Below are 22,896 nucleotides of genomic sequence, written 5' to 3'. Positions count from 1 at the left end.
TATGCAGCTAGCATAGACTAGTGAGTCCAAGAGTTTATTTTTATTTTCACTGTGTTTCACATAGGCTTGATTATAATAGGCTTGATTATAATAGGCTATTGGTGTTGTTGAACGGATGATTGAATTATTTCTGAAGCCCGTATGAGGTAGACTGTGGTGATATTTAGAAGTTAAAGGCAGTCTACGGTTTAATGTAATAAAACGTGCTTCATAGCTAGTAAAAAAGCTATCCCTTTTATAATATATAATGTATAGATTATATAATTAATATAAAGCCACAATAGCTTTAATACTAATTTAAAATTTAACTCTTAAGAACACTTTTCAGCAAAAACACAAAAATAGATTCACATAAAAGCTTTTTAAGGCCGGGCGTGGTGGCTCACACCTGTAATCCTAGCACTTTGGGAGGCCGAGGCGGGTGGATCACCTTAGGTCAGGAGTTCGAGACCAGCCTGACCAACATGGAGAAACCCCATCTCTATTAAAAATACCAAAAAAATTAACCGGGCGTGGAGGCGCATGCCTGTAATCCCAGTTACTCGGGAGGCTGAGGCAGGAGAATTGCTTGAACCCAGGAGGCGGAGGTTGCGGTGAGCCAAGATCGCGCCATTGCACTCCAGCCTGGGCGATAAGAGCAAAAACTCCGTCTCAAAAAAAAAAAAAAAAGCTTTTTAAAAATAACTTAGCCCAAAACACCAAATAAATCTAGTAGGGTTTTGCTGCTTTGAATGTAAAAAGCAGCATTTTACTCTTAGTATTTAAAGGCGACTCCTTACCTTCTTGTAGCACTTTGTCTACTGCAGAATGTGCATGATTTTGCCCTACTTATGGTGACTGGATTCTCATCCTCTCAGTAGGATCAATATTAAGCTAGCCTTCTTTACCTCCTCGATCCATATTAAACCTGTCTTGGAAAGAGTCCGTTTATTGGATAATATAGCTACACCGGGGCTCTATGACAGTATCTTTTGCTGCCTCATTAACTCTCGAGTATTAGAACAAGATAAAAATGACCTAAAGCCTCTTATCTGATGTCTGGTGTAACCTGCTGTAAGCAGGATTGCCATTAGTTTATGTTAGAAATCAAATGACCCTCTCCAGTGCAGGAAGTACTGATTAAACCTGAAGTGTCCCCGGAGGACTCTACAGCTGTCAGAGGGGTGGTGGCTGTCCCTCACGAAAAGGGAAATCTGGGCCAGAGGTCCCAGTGGGGCGGTGCTTTAAGAACCCGCACGTGGCTGCCCCAGCTGTTCTGCTTTGCCTAATGAATTGTTTTACAAGAAGAGGCTGGGTATTATCATCACAAGCTGCCTTCCTTAGAGACTGGAGCAGGCCAAATAATAAGTAATGTTAGTGATGGTAATTGAAATGTGATGGCTCTCCTGAGATCTTTATGGCCCTGGAGCTGGTTGGCACTTGTGGATTGCCTTGTCCTATCAAGGCCCGATTGCCTCGTCCTAGCAAGTGCCTTATTTTTTTTCTGTTTTGTAATACCGTTGTCTGCGTTTTTCTCTTCTGTCCCCCATGGAAATTCATTAATAAAAGCTATCTTAGGAACATTACAATGATGTTAACTACAAAAGGAACAGTTTTAACTTTTTCATTTAAATTATCAAACACTGTAATGGTAAATAAGTGGTTTCTGGAGGAAACCACTGCAAAGATCTCTCTGTGCTTTTAAAGGAATATGTTAAACTTATACAAATAATACAAGCTCTTAATTTTAAGAATATTTTAAAATAACATGAAAGAATATAAACTGAAAAGTAAAATCCGTATCTGCTGAATTTATGAGCGGTAACTGCCACCAACAGTTTCTCCGTGGATGCTTCCAGACATTTTCTGTACATAGTAAAGTTTATATACATTACCATACACAGATGCAATCATAATATACATACTGTTTTGTGACTTATCTTTTACCCCACAACATGTCTTGGATATCTTTCCACAGCAGTACACATAGATCTGCTTCATTGTTTTCCAAATGCTTCATAGGATTTCACTATATGGATATACCAATTCAAGACTCTTTGTAGATAGTTTGACTTGGACCTTATAAATGAAGCCTTACCATACAAGCAGATTGCATCCACTGACTTGCGTTCCATAGTTCAAACTCTGCTTTTACATGAAGTGATTTTCCTTTCTTCAGGAATGTTACATTTTAGTCCAGTATTGTTTTAAAATAGGAAATGCTGGAGGTAAAACTTTTAGGGGGGAGGTAGTGTGAGTCTTGTCATGCATCATTAGCTGGACATACGTGTAGTGATATGCACCCCACTGTGTGCTTTTAATTTGTTGCTTAGTTAAATGAGAAGTATTCTGTCCCAGATAGGTGGGGAAAACAAATAGCCTTTGATGAGTGTTGTCCAAGGCACTGACTGGCGGCTTCCTCTAAAGTTGAATGAGTGTTTTCTCCCCTAATTTTCTACTTCAGAAGTTCCAGGAATCAAGTTTTGAATGCATTAATGGACTTGGGGAATGATTTGTCAGCACGTGGAAATGAGGACTTAGGTTTCTTGTGTAACAGCTTGGCTAACAAAGCAAGTTTGTGCCTCATGAACTTTGAGGGCCTTGCTGGGAGTGGCAGTGTGATGAATGAAGCAAAGCAATTTTCCAGGAGCATTTCAGGTCAGTGATGGGAGAAATCAGTTGTCTTCTCAGTCAAACAGAAACTTAATTTTAGTTGCATCTGTCTTAATAAGAGAATCTGTATGCAAATTGAATGGTAGAAATTCCACATCTGCCAAAGATGGGAGCATTGCAAGTCTTTTTTTAACTCAAAGCTCTTTAGTCCCATTTTCAACACTTCAAAGTTGAGATTTGACCAAATATTGAAGAGATGTCATGCTACTAAATTGCAAAATGCAAACTAGTTTTGTTTCAGACTTTTTATACAGTGCTTTTCCTGTCCTTGATGTTAGTCATTTGAATTGATGCCCAATCTTTAATTTAATAATTAGAGGCTATTATTAATAACAATAACTGATTTACTTCTTGTCCAAGCCTTTATTAGATTCATGGGATGCAGCTATACAGAGATTTCTGGGGCTGTTCTGGGCTATTGGAGATCTTGTAGACCTAAATTGTTCAAAGCAGTAGCCACTAGCTGCATGTGTTTGTTTAAAGTTAAATTAATTAAAAATAAATAAAATTTAAAATCTAATTCCCCAGTCACACTAGCAAGTGCTCAGTAGCCATGTGTTGCTAATGACTACCACATTGGACAGCACTGCTCTAGACCAAAGGTCAGCAAACTATGGCCTGCAACCTGTTTTTGTATTCTCTGAGCTAAGAATGCTTTTTACGTTTTTATAGGGGCTGTAAAAGTAAAACAAAAACAAAAAACAGAAGAATCTGAAACAGACTGAATGTGGCCCACAAGCCTAACATAACATCCTTACGTCCCATTCATACTTATGTTATGTTAGGCTTGTGGGCCACATTCAGTCTGTTTGGTTCTTTACAGAAAACCTTTGCTCAGCCCTGGACCTATGCTTCCTCTTGGTGACATTTTGGCTTTCTGATCAAATTAGGTTAGGACTTTCCATAAGCCATCAGAAGACTAAATGTAATAAGCAAATAGACAAATTTCAGATAAAGTTTCTTACTGTGGATAGACTATGGAATGAGTCCAGAGCGTATACGAATCAGTTCCCTGAAGCTAGGACAAGCGGGGTGTGCATTTGAAATAGGAAAATACTTTATAGTATAAATTATCAATTTCCTACAAGCTTTGCGCATAATACCTATAGTTTAACAGAACGTCTTTCTTATTTGTGCACTATTTTGTGTCTCCTGTGTTCTATACTCTCCTATCTTACTCTGACAGAAACAGAATGAGGCTGGGCATAGTGGCTTATGCCTGTAATCTCAGCACTTTGAGAGGCCAAGGTGGGAGGATCACTTGACCCCAGAGTTCGAGACCAGCCTGGACAACATAGAAAGACCCTGTCTCTGCCAAAAAATACCAATAAAATTAGCCAGGTGTGGCAGTGTGCCCCTGTGGTCCCAGCTACCTGGGAAGCTGAAGTGGGAGGATCCATTTGAACCCGAGAAGTAGAGCCTGCAGCGAGCTGTGATTGTTCCACTGCACTCCAGCCTGGGCAACAAAATGAGAAGCCTCTGTCTCCACATAGCCTGCCAAAAAAGCAGATGCACTTTTTAACAAAGAATTTACTGTGAAGATTTTTTTTAAACTATATAAATTATAATTTTTTCAAATTTTTAATTGATACATTATAATTGTACATGTTTATGGGGTACAGTTTGACATTTCAATTCATATATGTTGTATAAAGATCAAATCGGGGTAGTTAGCATATCTATTACCACATGCATTTATTATTTCTTTATGGTGAGAACATTCAAAAGCCTCTCTTCCAGCTATTTCATAATATATGATACCTTACTGTTAATTCTAGTCACCCTGCTGTGCAACAGAACACCAGAACTCCTGTATAATTGTAATTTTGTGCCCGTTGACCAAACTTTCCTCATCCTCCTCTCCTGCCCTCTTCTTCCCTCTTCCCAATCTCTGGTAACCACTCTGCTTCTATGATCTCAATTTTTTTTTTCTTATAAGATTCCACATATGAGTGAGATCATGGCAGTATTTGTCTTTCTGTGTCTGGCTTATTTCACTGAACATGATGCCCTCCAGGTTCAACCATGTTGTCACACATGACAGGGTTTTATTCTTCAATTTTTTTTTTTTTTTAAAGACAAGGTCTTGCTCTGTCACCCAGGCTGGTGTGCAGTGGTACAAACACGGCTCACTGCAGCTTCAACCCTGGGCTCAAGAGATCCTTCTGCCTCAGCCTCCCAAGTAGCTGGTGTGGGAGCCACACCCACCTAATTTTTTTTTTTTTAATTGGAGCCATGGGGGTTGGGAGGGTAGGTCTCACTTTGTTGCCCAGGCTGGTCTCGAACTCCTGGGCTCAAGCAATCCTCCTACCTTGGCCTTCCGAAAGGCAGGGATTACAGATGTGAGCCACTGTGCCCAGCCTCAAATTATTTTTAAACCATCACATTATTTCAGTCTCTCCTAGGAAGAATGCAGCAAAAAGATTCTTTTTCTGGTGTTCTCAACATCTGAGAGATTGTCTTTCCTTAGCAAATGTAACTCTAACAAATTCTTATTAAATATAAGGTCTATGAAATCTACCTATAAAATGAGCACCTGGCACTTCTGTGGTAAATTAGAGAGTCACCTTGTTGCTTTCAAGATAGGACCTTGACATTCATGAGGTAACTGCAAATTTCCAAGTTTGTGATAACTCATAGTGTATCATTTTTCCTCTAAAATGTGGTAAAATACAGTTGAAAAAAATTGTTACCCTTTGGGCCTTTGTATGAATTATTCTATAATTAGAAGTATTCTCCCACTAAAATAAATGTTACACTGCAATATGTTTAATTACAAATAGAAATGTTAACTGGAACTTGTCTGAATCTTCAAACTGAACATGTCAGATGATCACGGGTTGTGTGGTTGAGATCATGAAGTGTGTACTAAGCCACAAAAAAGTGACACTTCAACAATAACCTTGAAAACAATGCATGTGATAGAAGAGATAAGGGAGATCATTGTAAAACCGTATTCTGAGAGGGAACCTTTGTGAAGTGATGCTTCTTTCTAAAGAACTCTGAGTGGTAGCTGTAGTTGGCTTTTATTCCATGGTATGAAATCCATGGTATGAAATCAGTGCAGATTTTAACAGTTAAAGCTCTATCCATTGATCATAAGCAGTTATGGTGTCAATTAGCCATTTCTCCATTAGAACGTTGACTAAATTTATGAAAACCCTAAAAAGTTCTTCTAATTCTTCGGTGTCATCCCCTTTGCCATTCTTTGCCAACTCATCTGTGAGTCTTCTTGCTTTTTCAGTTCTTCCGTATTACTTTTATGTGTGCCCTCCAAACCTTTGCCAATCTCTTGCCTCTCCAGTATTAACAGTGTATTCTTCTTCATTGACTGTGAAAATAATCTTAAAGTTATACACTGCCTCCTTCCTTACAGTATGCCAGTAAGCATCCACTTTTGTGGATCACCTGATTTCCAGTAAAAGATTCTCTATGGAATCCTTACATAATCAAGGATGTACCTCTTCTAAAGCTGCCTGTTAATAAGTTTGCTATCTTTGTTCACGGCATTTTTTTTTTTTTTTTTTTTTTTTGAGACGGAGTCTCGCTGTCTCCCAGGCTGGAGTTCAGTGGCACAATCTCGGCTCACTGCAAGCTCCACCTCCCGGGTTCACGCCATTCTCCTGCCTCAGCCTCCCAAGTAGCTGGGACTACAGGCGCCCACCACCACGCCCAGCTAATTTTTTGTATATTTAGTAGAGACGGGGTTTCACCGTGTTAGCCAGGCTGGTCTCAATCTCCTGATCTCGTGATCCGCCCGCCTCTGCCTCCCAAAGTGCTGGGATTACAGGCGTGAGCCACTGCACCCAGCCTGTCCACGGCATTTTTTGATGACAATGAAAGTGTGGCAAAGTCATATCCCTTGAGCTTGTGTCTTACAGTCCGGTCGAAAAGTCATAAGTATTCAGAGGAAGGAACATCACTTAAGGATTTAGAATTGTAAACTATAGTAATTAAAGATAGCCTTCCACATTTTCCACAGTAGGGAGAACTTGAAATTCAAGCTTAGACATTTCTGGCACAGAGTGTTTTGTTTTTTTTGTTTGTTTGTTTCTCGGCCCTTCTAAGAGACAAAACATGAAATATTTTTGAAACCAGTCCAAAACACCTTGCCCTGTGTCTGAGGGTGTTTTTTTTTTCACTGGACTACCAATATTTGGAAAGACATTCCTTTTATGTCTTGGGGTTTTCAGATTAGTATGGAAAACTTGTTTTTTCATAAAGACTGCAGATTCTATGACGTGAAATAGTCAAGTCTGATCTTAAACTCCCTCATAGAGCTCTATGAGGATATCTAGGTATTTGCAGGTTTCACCACTGAATTCCCAACATTTACCATACTTGGTACATAATAGATAGGTGCTTACTTTTCCCCTTTCATTATTTTTTCCCAAGTCACATTTTGGTCATGAATCCCATGTTTCCTGAATCATCCTCACTGCCTTTTCAGAGAAGTATGTATTTTTCTGTCTATTGATGAACATTTTTGATAAAAGCTGGCATAATTGTTAAAACATTCCCACACACGGCTGGATACATTATGGAACTATTCGTGTCATATATCTGTGCCAACCATAAGAAAAGTATGCCTTCCAAATTCCTTTAGTTCTCTTCAGTTTCCATAAAATATTATTTTTATCGTGTGTGAGAGTACTGCTAGGGAATCTCATAGCCATGGTGGGATGCAGGTACTGGGTGGACCACTAGGTTCACTAGCCAGCTAAGTGAATTGCTCTTCCAGTGTGTGCTGTACAGATTTGTTCCTAAGCAAAATTGCAGATAAACTCCTGTGTTACATTGACTTTCATGCCTTCATAGTAGAAAGCCCACAGATATTAAAGACTTGAATTCAGATACTAGTAACAATTATAGATTGATTGTTCAGAATAACTTGGTTTCCTTCTTAAGCGTAAAGTACAGAAAAATCAACACTGACAAGTTAATCCTAAAAATCACATGGAAATAATTGCAAGGGATCCAGAATAGCAAAACAATCTTGAAATGAACAAAGTTGAAGGACTTACACTTCCCAGTCTCAAAACCTACTACAAAATTACAGTAATTAAGACAGTGCAGTAGTGGCATAAGGATAGCCATATAGATCAACAGAATATAATTGAGAATCCAGAAATAAACCCCCATATTTACAGTTAATTGGTTTTTGACAAGGACACCAAGATCATTCAATGGGGGAAAAGTAGTCTCTTTCAACAACTGGTGCTGGAAAACAATATCCACATGAGGCCGGGCATGGTGGCTCACGCCTGTAAACCCAGCAATTTGGGACGCCAAGGTGGGTGGATCACTTGAGGTCAGCAGTTTGAGTCCAGCCTGACCAACATGATGAAACCTCATCTCTACTAAAACTACAAAATTAGCTGGGCATGGTGACGCACACCTGTAATCCCAGCTACTCAGGAGGCTGAGGCAGGAGAATTGCTTGGATGCCTGAGGCGAAGGTTGCAGTGAGCCGAGATCGCACCATTGCGCTCCAACCTGGGCAATAAGAGCGAAACTCCACCTCAAACAAAAAAAAATATCCACATAAAAATAAAATAAAATAAAATTGGACCCTCTACCTCATATCACATAAAAAATTAACTCAGAATGGATCATGGACCTAAATATAAGAGCTGAAACTATAGAACATAGGCATAAATCATGACCTTGAATTTGGCAGTAGTTTCTTAGATATGATACCAAAAGAACAAGCTCCATTAAAATTAAACACTTCTGTGCTTCAAAGACACCATTAAGTACTTGGGTAGGACAGGTGTGGTGACTTATGCCTGAAATCCCAATGCCTGTGTTCATAGTAACATTATTCACAATAGCTAAAAGGTGGAAGCAATCCAAATGTTCATTGACAGGTGAATGGATAAACAAAATGTAGTAGATACATGCAATGGAATATTATTCAGCCTTTAAAAAGGAAGGAAAATCTGACACACAACTTTGTGGACATTATGCTAAGTGAAATAAGCCAGTCACAAAAAGACAAACACTACGTAATTCCACTTATGTGAGGTAATTAGAGTAGTCAAATTCATAGAGACAGAAAGTAAAATGGGGGCTGGGAGGAATGGGGGAGTATTGTTTAATGGTTACAGAGTTTCAGTTTTGCAAGTTGAAAAAGTTCTGGAGATTGGTTGCATAGTGATGCAAACATACTTAATGCCACACTAAACTGTACACTTAAAAATGGTTGCGATGGTAAGTGTTATGTATATTTCACAGTTTTAAAGTGGGGGAAGGTGACTTTTATGCTATGTGAATTATATCTCAAGTTTTTAAAAGTTATATGGGAAAAGAAGAAAAAAGAAAATAAAACCTATCTAGGAAGCCCAGAAAGATTTGACGAAGTCTATTACAGGCCTGCTCCTAATCAAAGGCCTTTTTTTTATATGTAGTGATTTTATATTCCACTTTCCTCAATTCATGAATAAGTCCCTTCTAACTCTCCTCTTCCCTTTATTATTTTGCAAGATAGATTGGAAATAATCTCCTGATCCTCCCCAGTACTTATGTTAACATCTGGGACCCTACCAAAGGTTCACATCTATTTCTTAGGATTTTGATATTATCATAATAAGTAAATATTTATTATGTAAACCAATGTGCTAGACCCTGGGTGTCAAAAATACATAAGCTCCTCTCATGGCACTTATAATCTGACTAGAGAGACAAGGCAAATGTATAAAAAGTTTGATCACAGTACAAGAGAGCATGTACTGAGCCACTCGAGGATCATAGAAGTTGACAGAAATGAGAGATTACAGTAGGCTAAAGGTGTTTGGAAAAAGTCTTATAAAAAAAAGTGGAATTTAAACTGGAACAACAACAACAAATCCTACATATCAACAATGGCAAATTGGTTTCCTTCTTGCTGTAAGATTCCATGTAAAATGTAGTATTTTATATAGCAGTTGCTATTTGATTAACCTGCAAAAATTATTTTTTTCTCATATTCATTTCCCTTGTCAGTATCCCAGTTTGTTAGGTTAGACAGAAAAAAAAATTGCTTGATTGTCTATTCCTCCACATATAGATCAGTATGTTAAGGGGGCGAAGTAACTTTACATCATAATTTGGCCACTGCGCCATGCAACAGCCTGTCTAGCTTTACCCTGCTAAGCCTAGAAGTGGCAACAAAGAGATAAGAAAGCCACCATCAAGTGTCTGTGGCCTAGTATGAGTTTGACCTGCACCTTGACAATGATTTTGATTATTTCAGCTTTCCATGGTGAATGGATTTACTACCTATCAGAGTCACAAAAACCCTTAATTTTAAAAATATTTTGGGGTTTTTCTTCTACATGTTAAATGTTAACTTCCTGTGACAGGCGGTGATGATTTCTGAATTTTCAGTGGGCACAACTCATTGTTGAAGCACTGAAGTCGTTGGTTACTATTGCAGCTAATTCTTATTTAAATGAACAAGAGTTCTTTGGAAAGATTAGGCAGCACGGTTTTAAAAATTCACAGCAACACTTATGTATATCAGTTTTGGCTTGGCAGACTTTGACCCAGGGCTGTGCAGTGTTTTATAACCCTCAGCTACATAAGGACACATACTTATAGCATCACTTTTGTAGCGGATATTTTTGTAACTCTACAAAACGATTAGACTGACGTAAAGCAATTCTCTAAATTCATAGGTATTAAAATATTCTGGCAGCTGTCTCCTTTTTGCCTTCGAGACATCATGATGAGATAAGACTGCACCAGGCCTGATCGGTACATGAATGAGGTTATGTGTGGTATTCTCACATTATTGACAAGGGTCTTTGTCACTATAAATAGGAGAAATCTTTGGGGAGGGGTTGCCATTATAGTAATTCTGATTCAATTCCAGCAATATTCTTGTTTTTCATAAACCTTTTTCCTTCAAAACACATTCCATGCAATCAGATAAGAAAGAATGACATAAAAATGCCTTTGAATTCTAACTAAAATAATTTAGCTTATAGTTGAAATATATAATATCTTTATCTGGGAGTCTGAGGTATTGATTAGGGTTAGAGAATGTTTAGGAGAACCTGGATGAAAGAAACCTACTGGTAAATTGGCTGTAGGGTACAGTGACGTGGGATACAGACTCTTCTGTTTGCAAAATAGTCTTCTACCAACTCGTGGACTCCAGGTCATAGTCCTCGAGGGGGACCAAGAGTCTGGAAAGGTCTTGTGCAGCTCTCTAACCTCTCTTTCCCTAAGTGCTTCTTACTGCTTCTAAGTATCTCAAATTCTTTTAACTGAGAACAATTTATAGTTAAAAGATTGTGGCCGGGCGCGGTGGCTCACGCTTGTAATCCCAGCACTTTGGGAGGCCAAGGCGGGCGGATCACGAGGTCAGGAGATCGAGACCACGGCGAAACCCTGTCTCTACTAAAAATACAAAAAAATTAGCGGCACGCTTGTAATCCCAGCACTTTGGGAGGCCGAGGCGGGCGGATCACGAGGTCAGGAGATCGAGACCACGGTGAAACCCCGTCTCTACTAAAAAATACAAAAAATTAGCCGGGCGCGGTGGCGGGCGCCTGTAGTCCCAGCTACTCGGAGGCTGAGGCAGGAGAATGGCGTGAACCCGGGAGGCGGAGCTTGCAGTGAGCCGAGATTGCGCCACTGCACTCCAGCCCGGGCGACAGAGCGAGACTCTGTCTCAAAAAAAAAAAAAAAAAAAGATTGTCCCCCTGCTGAGAAATAGGAGGCTTTAAATCTCAAGTGATTATCAGTACAACCATTTTGGAAAACTTAGGCGGTATCTACTAAAACTGATCATTATAATTGATCCAAACTAGAAACAACCTCAAATTAATTGGCAGTAGAATGAATAAATAATGCAAAAATTTATTATACAAGAACATAGTAGAATACTGTATAGCCATAAAAATGAACCAGCTCTTGCTACATGCAACAACATGAATGAATCTCAAGAATATATATAACATTTATTGATGAAGCTAGACACAGAAGAGTTTATATTGTACAGTTTCCTTTCTATAAAGTTCAGAAACAAACAGAGCTAATCCATGGTGATACAAATCCAAGTAATGGTTGCATTGGGGTTATGATGATGGCTGGGAGGGGGCCTGAGGAAGAGGCTTCTGCAGTGCTGGTAATGATTCTCTGTGTACCTATATGTGGTTGTTACACAGTATATTTATGATTTGTACATTTTTTTGTTCATATATTATACTTTTTTAAATTAACTAAAAAAAATTTAAAGACAAATAGTGACTGAGATAAAAATGAAAATGAATGCACTCTAAGGGTTAATAGCTAGTCTGACCTTAAATTGAAATGATAGCACTTAAAGCCTTTCTGGTTTGATATGGGAAGCTCATGAAAAAAGGATATTGAGCATCAATAGTTTTCCAGCCAGTTAGGAAAAGAAGATGTTGAAGATGAAGGAAACCAACCCTCCCGCCCCCCTGCTCCAAGCTCCAGATTTCAAAATATTTCTTGAGCAGGCCTTATATAATGGGATACGAGTAGCTGAAATTGTTTTCGAAGGTATTTTTGTCATGGGCAGCTATGAATGTACACAACCTTTTCTGCCTTAGAGGTTTGTTTTTTAACATAAACCTCCTTAAAATACAATTTTTATACCCAGAGAGTCATTAATTAAGGTCACCAGCATAGAGAAAGGGTGGTGATGAATGTGATTCAGTAGATGGCAGTATTCCCTTTGAAGTTTTTAGTTAAAATATGGGTGTATTGGGGTAGCAACTTTTTTCGGTGGGAATGAAGAAAAGTCACATACTGGGATAATTAGACCAGAAAGAACATTTTATTATTTTTGTCCATTTGTGGTATTACTATTGTGAATGAAGCAATAATAACCACAGCATACAGAGTAAGAGGAAGTTTGTTTAATGTAGTATTGCTTTAGGTGGGAATTATTGGATAGAACACTTAGAAAGGATTTGGCCAGTGTCTTTTTTTCCTGTCTTATATTTAGGAAGATTGAGATAATGACTAACTGCTTTGTACAAAGATGTCAGTGAAATTTATTAATGAGGTGATTAGGATGCAGTTGAGCAGAAATTAAAAGAAAAAAGTGATTGACCAGTCTGTTTTGCTGGTTATTTTAATATAAATCAAATGCTATTTGAATAGATTCTCTTTTTTAATGTTGAAATTGTCTTTTAATAGTAGTGCTTGGTGGGCTTTAAGACTCTTTGCCATATATGGGTTTTAATTTTAAGGAATTTGACATCAATTATAGTAACATGCCATAGAAGTCAAGAGTTATCAGCCAGTTAAAAGGACGAAACATGGCTATCGTGCAGAACAAGAGATCAATTAAAAAGTAATCAGTTGGAGTCAGAAGAACTACATTCAAGTCCTGACTTTGCTCCTTATTAGCTAGTGACCTTGGGCAAATCACTTAATCTGCCATTTTTTTTTCTCATCTATGAAAAATATAGGTGATAAATAACTGCTGTGCCTTCTCCACAGGTTGTTAAGTTCATCAAATGGATGCATTGTCTTATTTAAGAGTGCTGTTGTTAGGCAGGTTGCCGTGGCTCACGCCTGTAATCCTATCACTTTGGGAGGCTGAGGTGGGCGAATCACTTGAGGCTGAGGTCAGGACTTCGAGACCAGCCCGTCCAACGTGGTGAAACCCCATCTCTATTAAAAATACAAAAATTAGCCTGGCATGATGGCGCATGCCTGTAATCCCAGCTACTCGGGAGGCTGAGGCACGAGAACCACTTGAACCCAGGAGGCAGAGGCTGCAGTGAGCCAAGATTGCACCGTTGCACTCCAGCCTGGGTGACAGAGCAAACCTCCATCTCAAAAAAAAAAAAAAAAAAAAAAAAAAAAAAAAAAAAAAAAAATGCTGTGTTAATGGTGATGGACTCTACAGATGGGCTCTACATTGTTTTTATACTGTTCAATTAACTTTTGTTTCCTCCTGTTGTGCCTATAGTCATCAGGTGCCTGCTAAGAAACATTGATAATCATTGCTTCAATAGCCATCATTATGAGTACCTACTAATAGGTACTTCATTCACTAAGTGCTTTAGGTACATAGTCTCTAAAGCCTCACAACAGCCTTGTAAGTTGGAACATTGTCGCCATTTTACAGTTGGCAAAGGTCTGAACTAGCCCAAGAGCTAGGAATCAATCCAAGCCATCTGACTCCATAGCCATTGCTTTTAGTTTATTATGCTGTGCCTGCCATTATGCACTTGAGTTTTGACTTTTCTGTATCTAGTATTTTAGAAGCCAGGGCCAGCTGGGCACGGTGGCTCACGCCTGTAATCCCAGCACTTTGCAAGGCCAAGACAGGCAGATCACAAGGTCAGGAGTTCGAGACCAGCCTGGCCAACATAATGAAACCCCATCTCTACTAAAAATACAAAAATTAGCTGGGCGCGGTGGCACACGCCTGTAATCCCAGCTACTCAGGCAGCTGAGGCAGGAGAATTGCTTGAACCCGGGAGGCAGAGGTTGCAGTGAGCTGAGATTGCACCACTGCCCTCCAGCTGGGGCAACAAAGTGAGACTCTGTCTCAAAAAAAAAAAAAAAAAAAAGCCAGGACCATAGATAGTATTTTTATGTATTAGATACTTAAATGAAAGACATTGAGCCTTAGTGGAAAATTTATTATTATATTTCCCTTTGGAGTTAACAGAATCCTAGTGCATGCAATTACTAATTTGGGAGTGGGAGGAGTTGTGCTCCTGACCTGAGCCTACCTTTTGTCTTTACCAGAGCACATGCAGATCGTTTCTTGAAGATTCAGACAAGGAGAGGAACACAGTAACGAATGTAAAGAATGTTAATGTCTGGTTTGAGGATATGTTATAGTTTTATTTGCAGATACCCCTCCCAACTATATTTTAATGTTATAACTAGTTTGTTTTTTTTCTTTGTGTGTGTATGCTTTATGGGGGTTTCCCATTCATTGTAATAGTCATTGATATTTTGCATGGGGTTGTCTTCTAGAGAATACATTTAAAACTGGTAACTAAATATGCTAATAACTAAATATATTTTTGCTATTCATATTAGGTTAAAAATAAATAAGTATATATGAACATTTTCATTTATAAACATGTTGTCTTTTAATATTCCAAAAATATTGTTTTTAATGGAAAATGATTTTTTTTTTTTTTTTTTTTTTGAGGCAGAGTTTTGCTCTGTCGCCCAGGCTGGAGTACAGTGGCGCAATCTTGGCTCACTGCAACCTACACCCCTCAGGTTCAAGTGATTCTCCTGCCTCAACCTCCCTATAGCTGGGATTATAGGTGCCCACCACCATGCCTGGCTAATTTTTGTATTTTTATTAGAGACGGAGTTTCACCATGTTGGTCAGGCTGGTTTCGAACTCCTGACTTCAGGTGATCCACCCGTCTCTGCCTCCCAAAGTGCTGGGATTACAGGCGTGAGCCACCATGCCTGGCGGAAAATGATTTTTTTAAACTCTATCTTCTCTTGTAAAAACATAAAAATTATTTATGTTTTGGCCAGCTTCTGATTTAGTTTATAAATTGTCACTAGTTGTTTTTCAATAAGTTGTAAATTTTAGAATATTTTTAAATTTACAGGAAAATTAAGAAGGAGCGTTCCCATATAACCCACATGGAATTTCCCCTGTTGTCATTAGTGTGGTGCATTTATTACAGTTAATGAACCAATGCAGATTTCCTTAGCTTTTCCTTACTGTTTTTTTTTCTGTTCCAGGTCCCATCTAGGATACTATATTGCATTTAGTTGTCATGTCTCCTTAGGCTTATGTTGGCATGACAGTTTCTCAGACTTTCCTTGTTTTTTGATAGCTGTGATAGTTTTAAAGAGTACAGTCAGGCACATTGTAGAATGTCCCTCAGTTGGGATTTGTCTGATGTATTTCTCATAATTATGGTTTGCCTTTCACTACATAAACTAGGCTATATATGGAGGTTGCCCTTAATCATAATGAGCTCTATAAGGAAGGCAGATTAGGATTTGAAAATATTGGCTGTGGTTAACCGAAGATAAGCATTGACATGATTCTTTGTTGGATCTGAAACACTGGCTACATTTTTTATATTTTACCATTTTTCCAAAGCAGCCAGTCTTAATTCTGGCTAGAAGTAAGAGTCTAGGTTATATGATCTGCTCATATCCCTGAAACAGTTTCTTTTCTAATTGAACCTATTGGGGCAGTTGGGATGGGTTTTAATGTTACTCCTAAGAGCTTTATTTAATCTGTATTGGCCTTTTAATTAGTAATGGGCAATTTTGGGTGAATTGCTAATTGATTAGAGTTGTGGAAACTATCCACAAAGCTGTTTTGTTCCTGCAGCCTAGAAGATGTAAGATTAAAACAGGGTCTCGTTTAGTTACTAGTGTAAGATGAATGCTTGAAAAGTATTATTTTAGTAGCTTTGGTTTGTATTCTGGCCTGGTGTTGGTTTTAACTCTGCTAAGAATTATTGTCTTTTAACTCACTGAGGTCCTCAGTTCTACTCCATTAAGGGCCACTTTTCTGCCAATCAAAAAGTAGCATCCCTGAGATTGATTTTTGTTACAGTGGGTAGTACTGGCTGCCTAGTGACAACATTTCAGACTCTTTTATGTAAACAGAAAGCAATCAAATAAGTACTAATCCAAGGATTATGTGGACCCAAATCCTGTGGCCAAAAGAATCTCTGCAGTGTATGTCCCTGGCTCTTTGCCTTCTTGTGCCAAGCAGCCCCTCTTCTTCTTCCTGGAAAGCTTGCTTGTTGCTTATGCTGCCTGTTAGATTTCAGTGTGCTAAAACCAAAACACTCCTGCAGCTCCTGAATGAAATTCAAAAAGACACTTACATTTCCATAAATAAATTAGGAATTCAGTGGTTTCTTCGGGCTAATCAGGGCAGGCTGATAAACCTTGCTAGCTGTTTAATAAATGAATTGTGACTGATTACCTATTAATATGGACGCCTCAGGAATTCACCCTGGGGGAAGCAGAGCAGTGAAATAGAGAGGGGCATGGCCCCTTGGGAAATCAGGGCTTCATGTTTGCAGCTTAAATATCTCTGTGAAGTATCAATAAGGAGGTAATTGAATTTTGAACACAAACATGAGCGCCGGATGGATGAAAGGGGGTGGGGGATCTGATCGTCTCTTTTCTGCCCCTTCATTCTCCCCTCCCCTTTTCCTTGGAGACCACTCTAGTAAAGATAGATGCTAAATCCATTAAATAAAGATTAAATTCGGTCGTAGTAGAAAATGGCAGCTTAGCTAGATCCCCAGGCAAATTGAAGCCTTTTGCAATACAGAAAATTAAAATATACATTTTTAACAAGTGTGCTATCTTCCTAGCAATAATGCTAGGCTAGCTTGTGGGGTTTACTCCTCCTTCAGATTGGCTTTTTGTTTGGGCAGATCACTTTCTCTTGTATTAATGCCAATCTTTTCTGTATTCCTGGAACAGAAGGGACTGGGTTTATTTATTTATTTTTAAAGCTTCTGTTGAGGCCTTTCCTCTAGCATCCTGCTTGCTTGTAATCAGAGGAGTGGGAAGGAGATTAGTGTCCCATGAATTGACGGTAGATAAATGTTCCCTCCCCTTCACTGGTGGGTCCAGAAGAGCCCAATCACTTGTATTTCAGGGATGATTGGAGACTGTACAGCCAAGCAAGAAAAGGGCTTACAGATTGAAATAAACACTGATGTTTTAGATGCAATTTTACTTGGCTTCATTTCCTGTAGATAAGGTTATTGATTTGCTTTGTCCTCCTATTTTAAGCCAGGTAAAGTCATATTAATGTAGGAAAAAAGAATTGGCATTATTTGGTTACAGATCATAATACTCCTTTTTTAGCAATAACAGAAAACAAACATCAAGCCTTAAATGCTTTTGTTATGTTGATGTGAATGCCCAGTATTGTTTTTTTTAGACTAACCCTTGTTTACATGTCAATCTACAATTCTAATAACCTTTTCCTATAGTCAGTCCATCTATCAACAAGTATAAATTGAGCATCTGTTAGGTGTGTAGCATGGTCAATGGTGAGAAAAGTCCTCTACTACCACAGTTACTTCTTTTCTTTTTTTTTTATGGTTTTGTTTTTTGTTTGCTTTCATTGTTTTTAATTGACACATAATAATTGCACATATTTGTGAGTTATAGGGTGATATTTTGATACATGCATACAATGTGTAATGATCAAATCAGGGTAACTAGTATATCCATCATCTCAAACATTTATCATTTCTTTGTGTTGGGAACATTCAAAATCTGCTCCTCTGGCTATTTGAAAATATACAATAAATTGTTGTTAATTACAGTCACCTTACAGTTGTATAGAACACTAGACCTTAGTCCCCCTACCTAGCTGTAATTTTGTATCCATTGACCAACCTCTCCCATCCTTACCTCTCCCCTCCCCTTCCTAGCCTCCAGTAACCACTATTCTACTCTGTACTTAGGAGATCAACTTTTTCAGCTTTTACATATGAGTGAGAACATGTAGTATTTATCTTTCCGTGCCTGGCTTATTGCATTTAACTTAATGTCCTCTAGTTCCATCCATGTTGCTGGGAATGACCAAATTTCATTCTTTTGTATGGCTAAGTAGTATTTCATTATGTATGTATACCACATTTTCTTTTTTTTTTCTTTTTGAGACAGAATTTCACTCTTGTCACCTAGGCTGGAGTGCAGTGTTGCGAACTCGGCTCACTGCAACCTCAACCTCCCAGGTTCAAGCGATTCTCCTGCCTCAGCCTCCTGAGTAGTTGGGACTACAGGCATGTGCCACCACATTCGGCTAATTTTTGTATTTTTCGTACAGATGGGGTTTCTCCGTGTTGGCCGGGCTGGTCTTGAACTCCTGACCTCAGGTGATCCCCCCCCCCCACCGCCTCGGCCTCCCAAAGTGCTGGGATTATAGACGTGAGCCACCACGCCTGGCCTCCACATTTTCTTTATCAATTCATCTGTTGATAAACACTTAGGTTGATTCTATATCTTGGCTAACCACAGATACTTCTTTGAAAACAAAGTGAATCATGGCATACTTCTGCTATATATATATATTTTTTAATTAATTTATTTATTTTAGAGACAGGGTCTCTCACTCTGTCACTCAGGCTGGAGTGCAGTGGTGTGAACTTGGCCCACCTCAGCTTCGACCTCCTGGGCTGAAGGGATCCTCCCACCTTAGCCTCCCAAGTGCCTGGGACTACTCACCACCACACCTGGCTCATTTTTTGATATTTTTTTTTGTGGAGATGGGATTGCCCTGTGCTGCCCAGGCTGGGATTACAGGAATGAGCCACCATGCTCAGCATACTCCTGCTTATCAAAGTTCTATGTCTCCTTGGGTCCTACAAGATAAAATTCAAATTCTCAGGCTTTCACAAAGTGCCTTCCTAACATTGATCCAGGCTTTCTGTAGTGTCATCATTCTATGGGATCTACACCTGAGGCTCTGGGGATTTCCTGTGGCAGAACAAATGTGGAACTTCTTGGTCTCAGATTAAGGGCTTTGTGCATCATTTGCCAGATGGTGTTTCAAATGTTCACAATTCTTTCTTTCAGCTTCAGGGGTATATTGTTGTTCAGATTTTCAACAATTTGCCCTTATGACATTCACTTTATAATTTAACTTTGTTTGCAGCAATGGAGGCAACCTTTCTTGTTAAGACAATTAAGGTGTCTGTGCTTTCTATCATCACTGCTATATATATATATATATATTTTTAGACAGAGTCTCCCTCTATTGCCCAGGCTAGAGCACAGTAGCGCGATCTCGGCTCACTGCAACCTCCGCCTCACAGGTTCAAATGATTCTCGTACCTCAGCCTCTTGAGAGCCAGGATTACAGGCGCGCGCCACATGCCTGGCTAATTTTTGTATTTTTAGTAGAGATGGAGTTTCACCATGTTGGCCAGGCTGGTCTCAAAACTCCTGACCTCAAGTAATCCTCTCGCCTCAGCCTCCCAAAGTGCTAGGATTATAGGCGTGTGCCATCGTGCGTGGCCCGCCCCCTACTGCTGTCATAAGTTATTTCTTCCTTTCTTTCTTTTTTATTTTTATTTATTTATTTATTTATTTATTTATTTATTTTTGAGACAGAGTTTTGCTCTTGTTGCCCAGGCTGCAGTGCAATGGCACAATCTCAGCTCACTGCAACCTCCACCTCCCAGGTTCAAGTGATTCTCCTGCCTCAGCCTCTTGAGTAGCTGGGATTACAGGCATGCGCCACCACGCCCGGCTGATTTTGTATTTTTAGTAGAGACGGGGTTTCTCCATGTTGGTCAGGCTGTTCTTGAACTCCCGACCTCAGGTGATCCGCCCACCTCAGCCTCCCAAAGTGCTGAGATTACAGGCGTGAGTCACTGCGCCCAGCCGTAAGTTATTTATTTCTAGAGATCAGAAATCGAATTTATTTAACTCTATCACCACAGTTCACAAACGGCCCTTAATAATTTTGAATGCTATTACTCAAAGCCAGATAACACAAAATTTTAGAATTTTCTTGCAACTTCTTATGTTGCAAGTTACATTGATGTTATATCCAGATGGTTATAGTTTTCCTCCCAGGTCTCTCTAATCTCTGCTTCCAGCTGTATTGCTGGGCCTCAGAGCTCTTTCCAACACAGGGTTGCTGGGGCCACGGGAGGCAAACATTTAAAGGCTCTGTATTCCTAGTGGTTGGGTCTTAACTATTATAAACTACATGTTTTAAATCTAATTTAACATTAGCAGATTAATGCAAGTGAAATATATTTTCTTATTTGTATTATATTGAGTATAGAGTGTATCTTTTTATTTAATTACAAGATTTAATACCAGAAATTCTGAGATTAAAAAAAAAATTTTACCCAAATTCTCCCTACAATTTTTAAATAAAATAGTGTCATTGGCTTTATTCTTTTAAGAGAAGATCTCTTGGTAATTCTCTTTCCTAAAGCTTTCTGGTGATCTTAGCATAACCTTCATTCAACAAAATATCTCTTGCCTGCCTTTGTATGTACGTAACAGAGTACCATTAGAATTATCTGCAGTATAATGTTACTACTTACACAATTACTGATTTAAGTTTCTGTACATGTGTGGATAAATGCTCAAATTGTCTGTCCAGGCAGATTCTGTAGCCATGGTTCTTAACCTAGAGTCCTCATATGTGAGTTTTTTTTGTTTGTTTGTTTGTTTGTTTTTGGTGAGATGGAGTCTCACTCTGTCACCCAGGCTAGAAGCAGTGGCATGATCTCAGCTCACTGCAGCCTCCACCTCCTGGGTTCAAGTAATTCTCCCACCTCAGCCTCCTGAGTAGCTGGGATTATAGGCATGTGCCTCCACGCCCAGTTAATTTTTGTATTTTTAGTGGAGACAGGGTTTCACCATGTTGGCCAGGCTGGTCTCGAACTCATGACCTCAAGTGATCTTCCTGCCTCGGCCTCCCAAAGTGCTGGGATTACAGGTGTGAATCACTGCGCCCTGCCTACAGCTGTCTTTATGAAGTGCTATGACAAACATACCATACAGCAAGTGTTCTCAACTTTGGCGCCATTATGAAATTGTGTTTGTGTGTGTACATGTATAATTTTCAGCAGAGAGTTTTTATGACTTTTATCAGATTTTTTAAGAGATCTCTGTTATGGATTGAATTTTTTCCCCCGAAAAAGATATGTCGGAGTCCTCTTCCTTATTTGGAGATAGGCTCTTTACAGAGGTAATTAAGTTAAAATGAGATCATTGTGTGAGCTCTCATCCCAATATGGCTGAAGTCTTTATATAAAGGAAAAGTTTGGACATAGAGACAGACATTGCATAGAGGGAAGACAGTGTAAAGAGACACAGGGAGAAGATGCCATCTACAAGCCAAAGAGAGAGGCCTGGAACAGAGCTTTGCCTCACAGCCCTCAGAAGGAATGGACAATTCTAGCATTAGCTCAGGCTGCTGTATGATGTAATTGTGCGAAGGATTATTTATGGGCCCAAATATCCTTCTCTCTATAGGAGTTTATAATCTCTATAGACTAAAAGGAATTAGGTCCCCAAGGTTGCTGCCGTTCTTAGCCTAGATTTAAAAACCTTTAATTTTTCACTATTTTATGTAGTTCCATATGCATATGGAGATTTCATGATCATTAGGTGAAAATTACTCTTTAAATTAATTATTCATAGTAAAGGGAAAGGGTTTGCCTATTGAAAAAAGTATATCTTTTCCATTTTTCTAAATCTTCTACAGTTTAGGCCATACTGGTTTTCAGAAATCCCTTCTAGTTAAAGTCTACTGAACACTAATTAACTTACTCTTTACTTTCTCAAGCACTAATGGAAATACTGGATTATAACCAATCTAATACTCTGTGGGCATTTCTACTGGACACTTTGCTCAGTGTGATTTAAGGCAGTTTATAATCACTCTTGTGGTCTTGAGGCCAGTTTTGAATTCATGAGACTCATCTATCCTAGCTAGTTTTAATTAATTTTGCAAGGAAGATGCCAGGAGAAGCAATATTAAATGCTTTCTTATAATCAGGTTATTTCATCTTTTGCGTTCTCGTCAGCCACTAATCTTGTAATTTTATCTCAACAAAATACAGAACTTGCTTTGACATAGTTTGTTCTTTACTCATCATGTTTTTCAGTACATAGAACTTATGGTTTGGGTAACTTTATATTCATGATTGTCTTAACATTAGGATTTGGGGATAGATCTTAATTAGTATCACATTGTGTTTCATATATTTGGTCTTTTTGGGTACTCATATTAGCCAAGAACAGTCAGGAGTAATTTGAACAGGGAAAAATTTATTTATTTATTTATTTATTTATTTATTTATTTATGGCAGGGTCTCACTCCGTTGCCCATGCTGGAGTGCAGTGCATGATCTCGGCTCACTGCAACCTCCGCCTCCTGGGTTCAAGCGATTCTCCTGCCTCAACCTCCCAAGTAGCTGGGACTACAGGCATGCACCACCATGCCCAGCTAATTTTTGTATTTTTAGTAGAGATGGGAGTTTGCCACATTGGCCAGGCTGGTCTCGAACTCCTGACCTCAGGTGATCCACCTTCCTTGGCCTCTCAAAAATGCTGGGATTACCGGCGTCAGCCACCGTGCCCGGTCTGAACAGGGAAAATTTAAAATAAAAAATGTTAATTAGGTGAAAGGTGGTTAACTTCTGAAAGGAAAAGAAGAGTCAACGGTGTACAGAGGTAGCAGAAAGCTGCTAACCCCTAGGACTGAAGGAGAGTCAACATAGGAACTTAGTGGAGGTCCCCACAAGGCTGAGGTTCAGCCCTCTG

General features: G+C 39.1%; 1 protein-coding gene across 7 annotated transcripts in view; it reads left to right on the top strand.

Annotated features, from left to right (window-relative positions):
• LIN52 (lin-52 DREAM MuvB core complex component) overlaps window positions 1-22,896 on the top strand; it is a 117,674-nt gene that overhangs the window by 58,520 nt on the left and 36,258 nt on the right. The window contains exon 6 of one of the 7 annotated variants that reach the window (XM_055288861.2): window positions 14,377-14,626. The exons of the other annotated variants lie outside the window; for them this stretch is intronic. Coding sequence (XP_055144836.1) covers window positions 14,377-14,378 — 2 coding nt within the window. The 3' untranslated portion in view covers window positions 14,379-14,626. Of the gene's footprint in view, window positions 1-14,376; window positions 14,627-22,896 lie in introns of those variants that run through there. 7 annotated transcript variants of the gene reach the window in all.

Source organism: Symphalangus syndactylus, chromosome 8, assembly GCF_028878055.3.
Source record: "Symphalangus syndactylus isolate Jambi chromosome 8, NHGRI_mSymSyn1-v2.1_pri, whole genome shotgun sequence".
Classification (NCBI taxonomy): domain Eukaryota; kingdom Metazoa; phylum Chordata; class Mammalia; order Primates; family Hylobatidae; genus Symphalangus; species Symphalangus syndactylus.
This window is presented reverse-complemented; position numbering and strand designations above follow the sequence as displayed.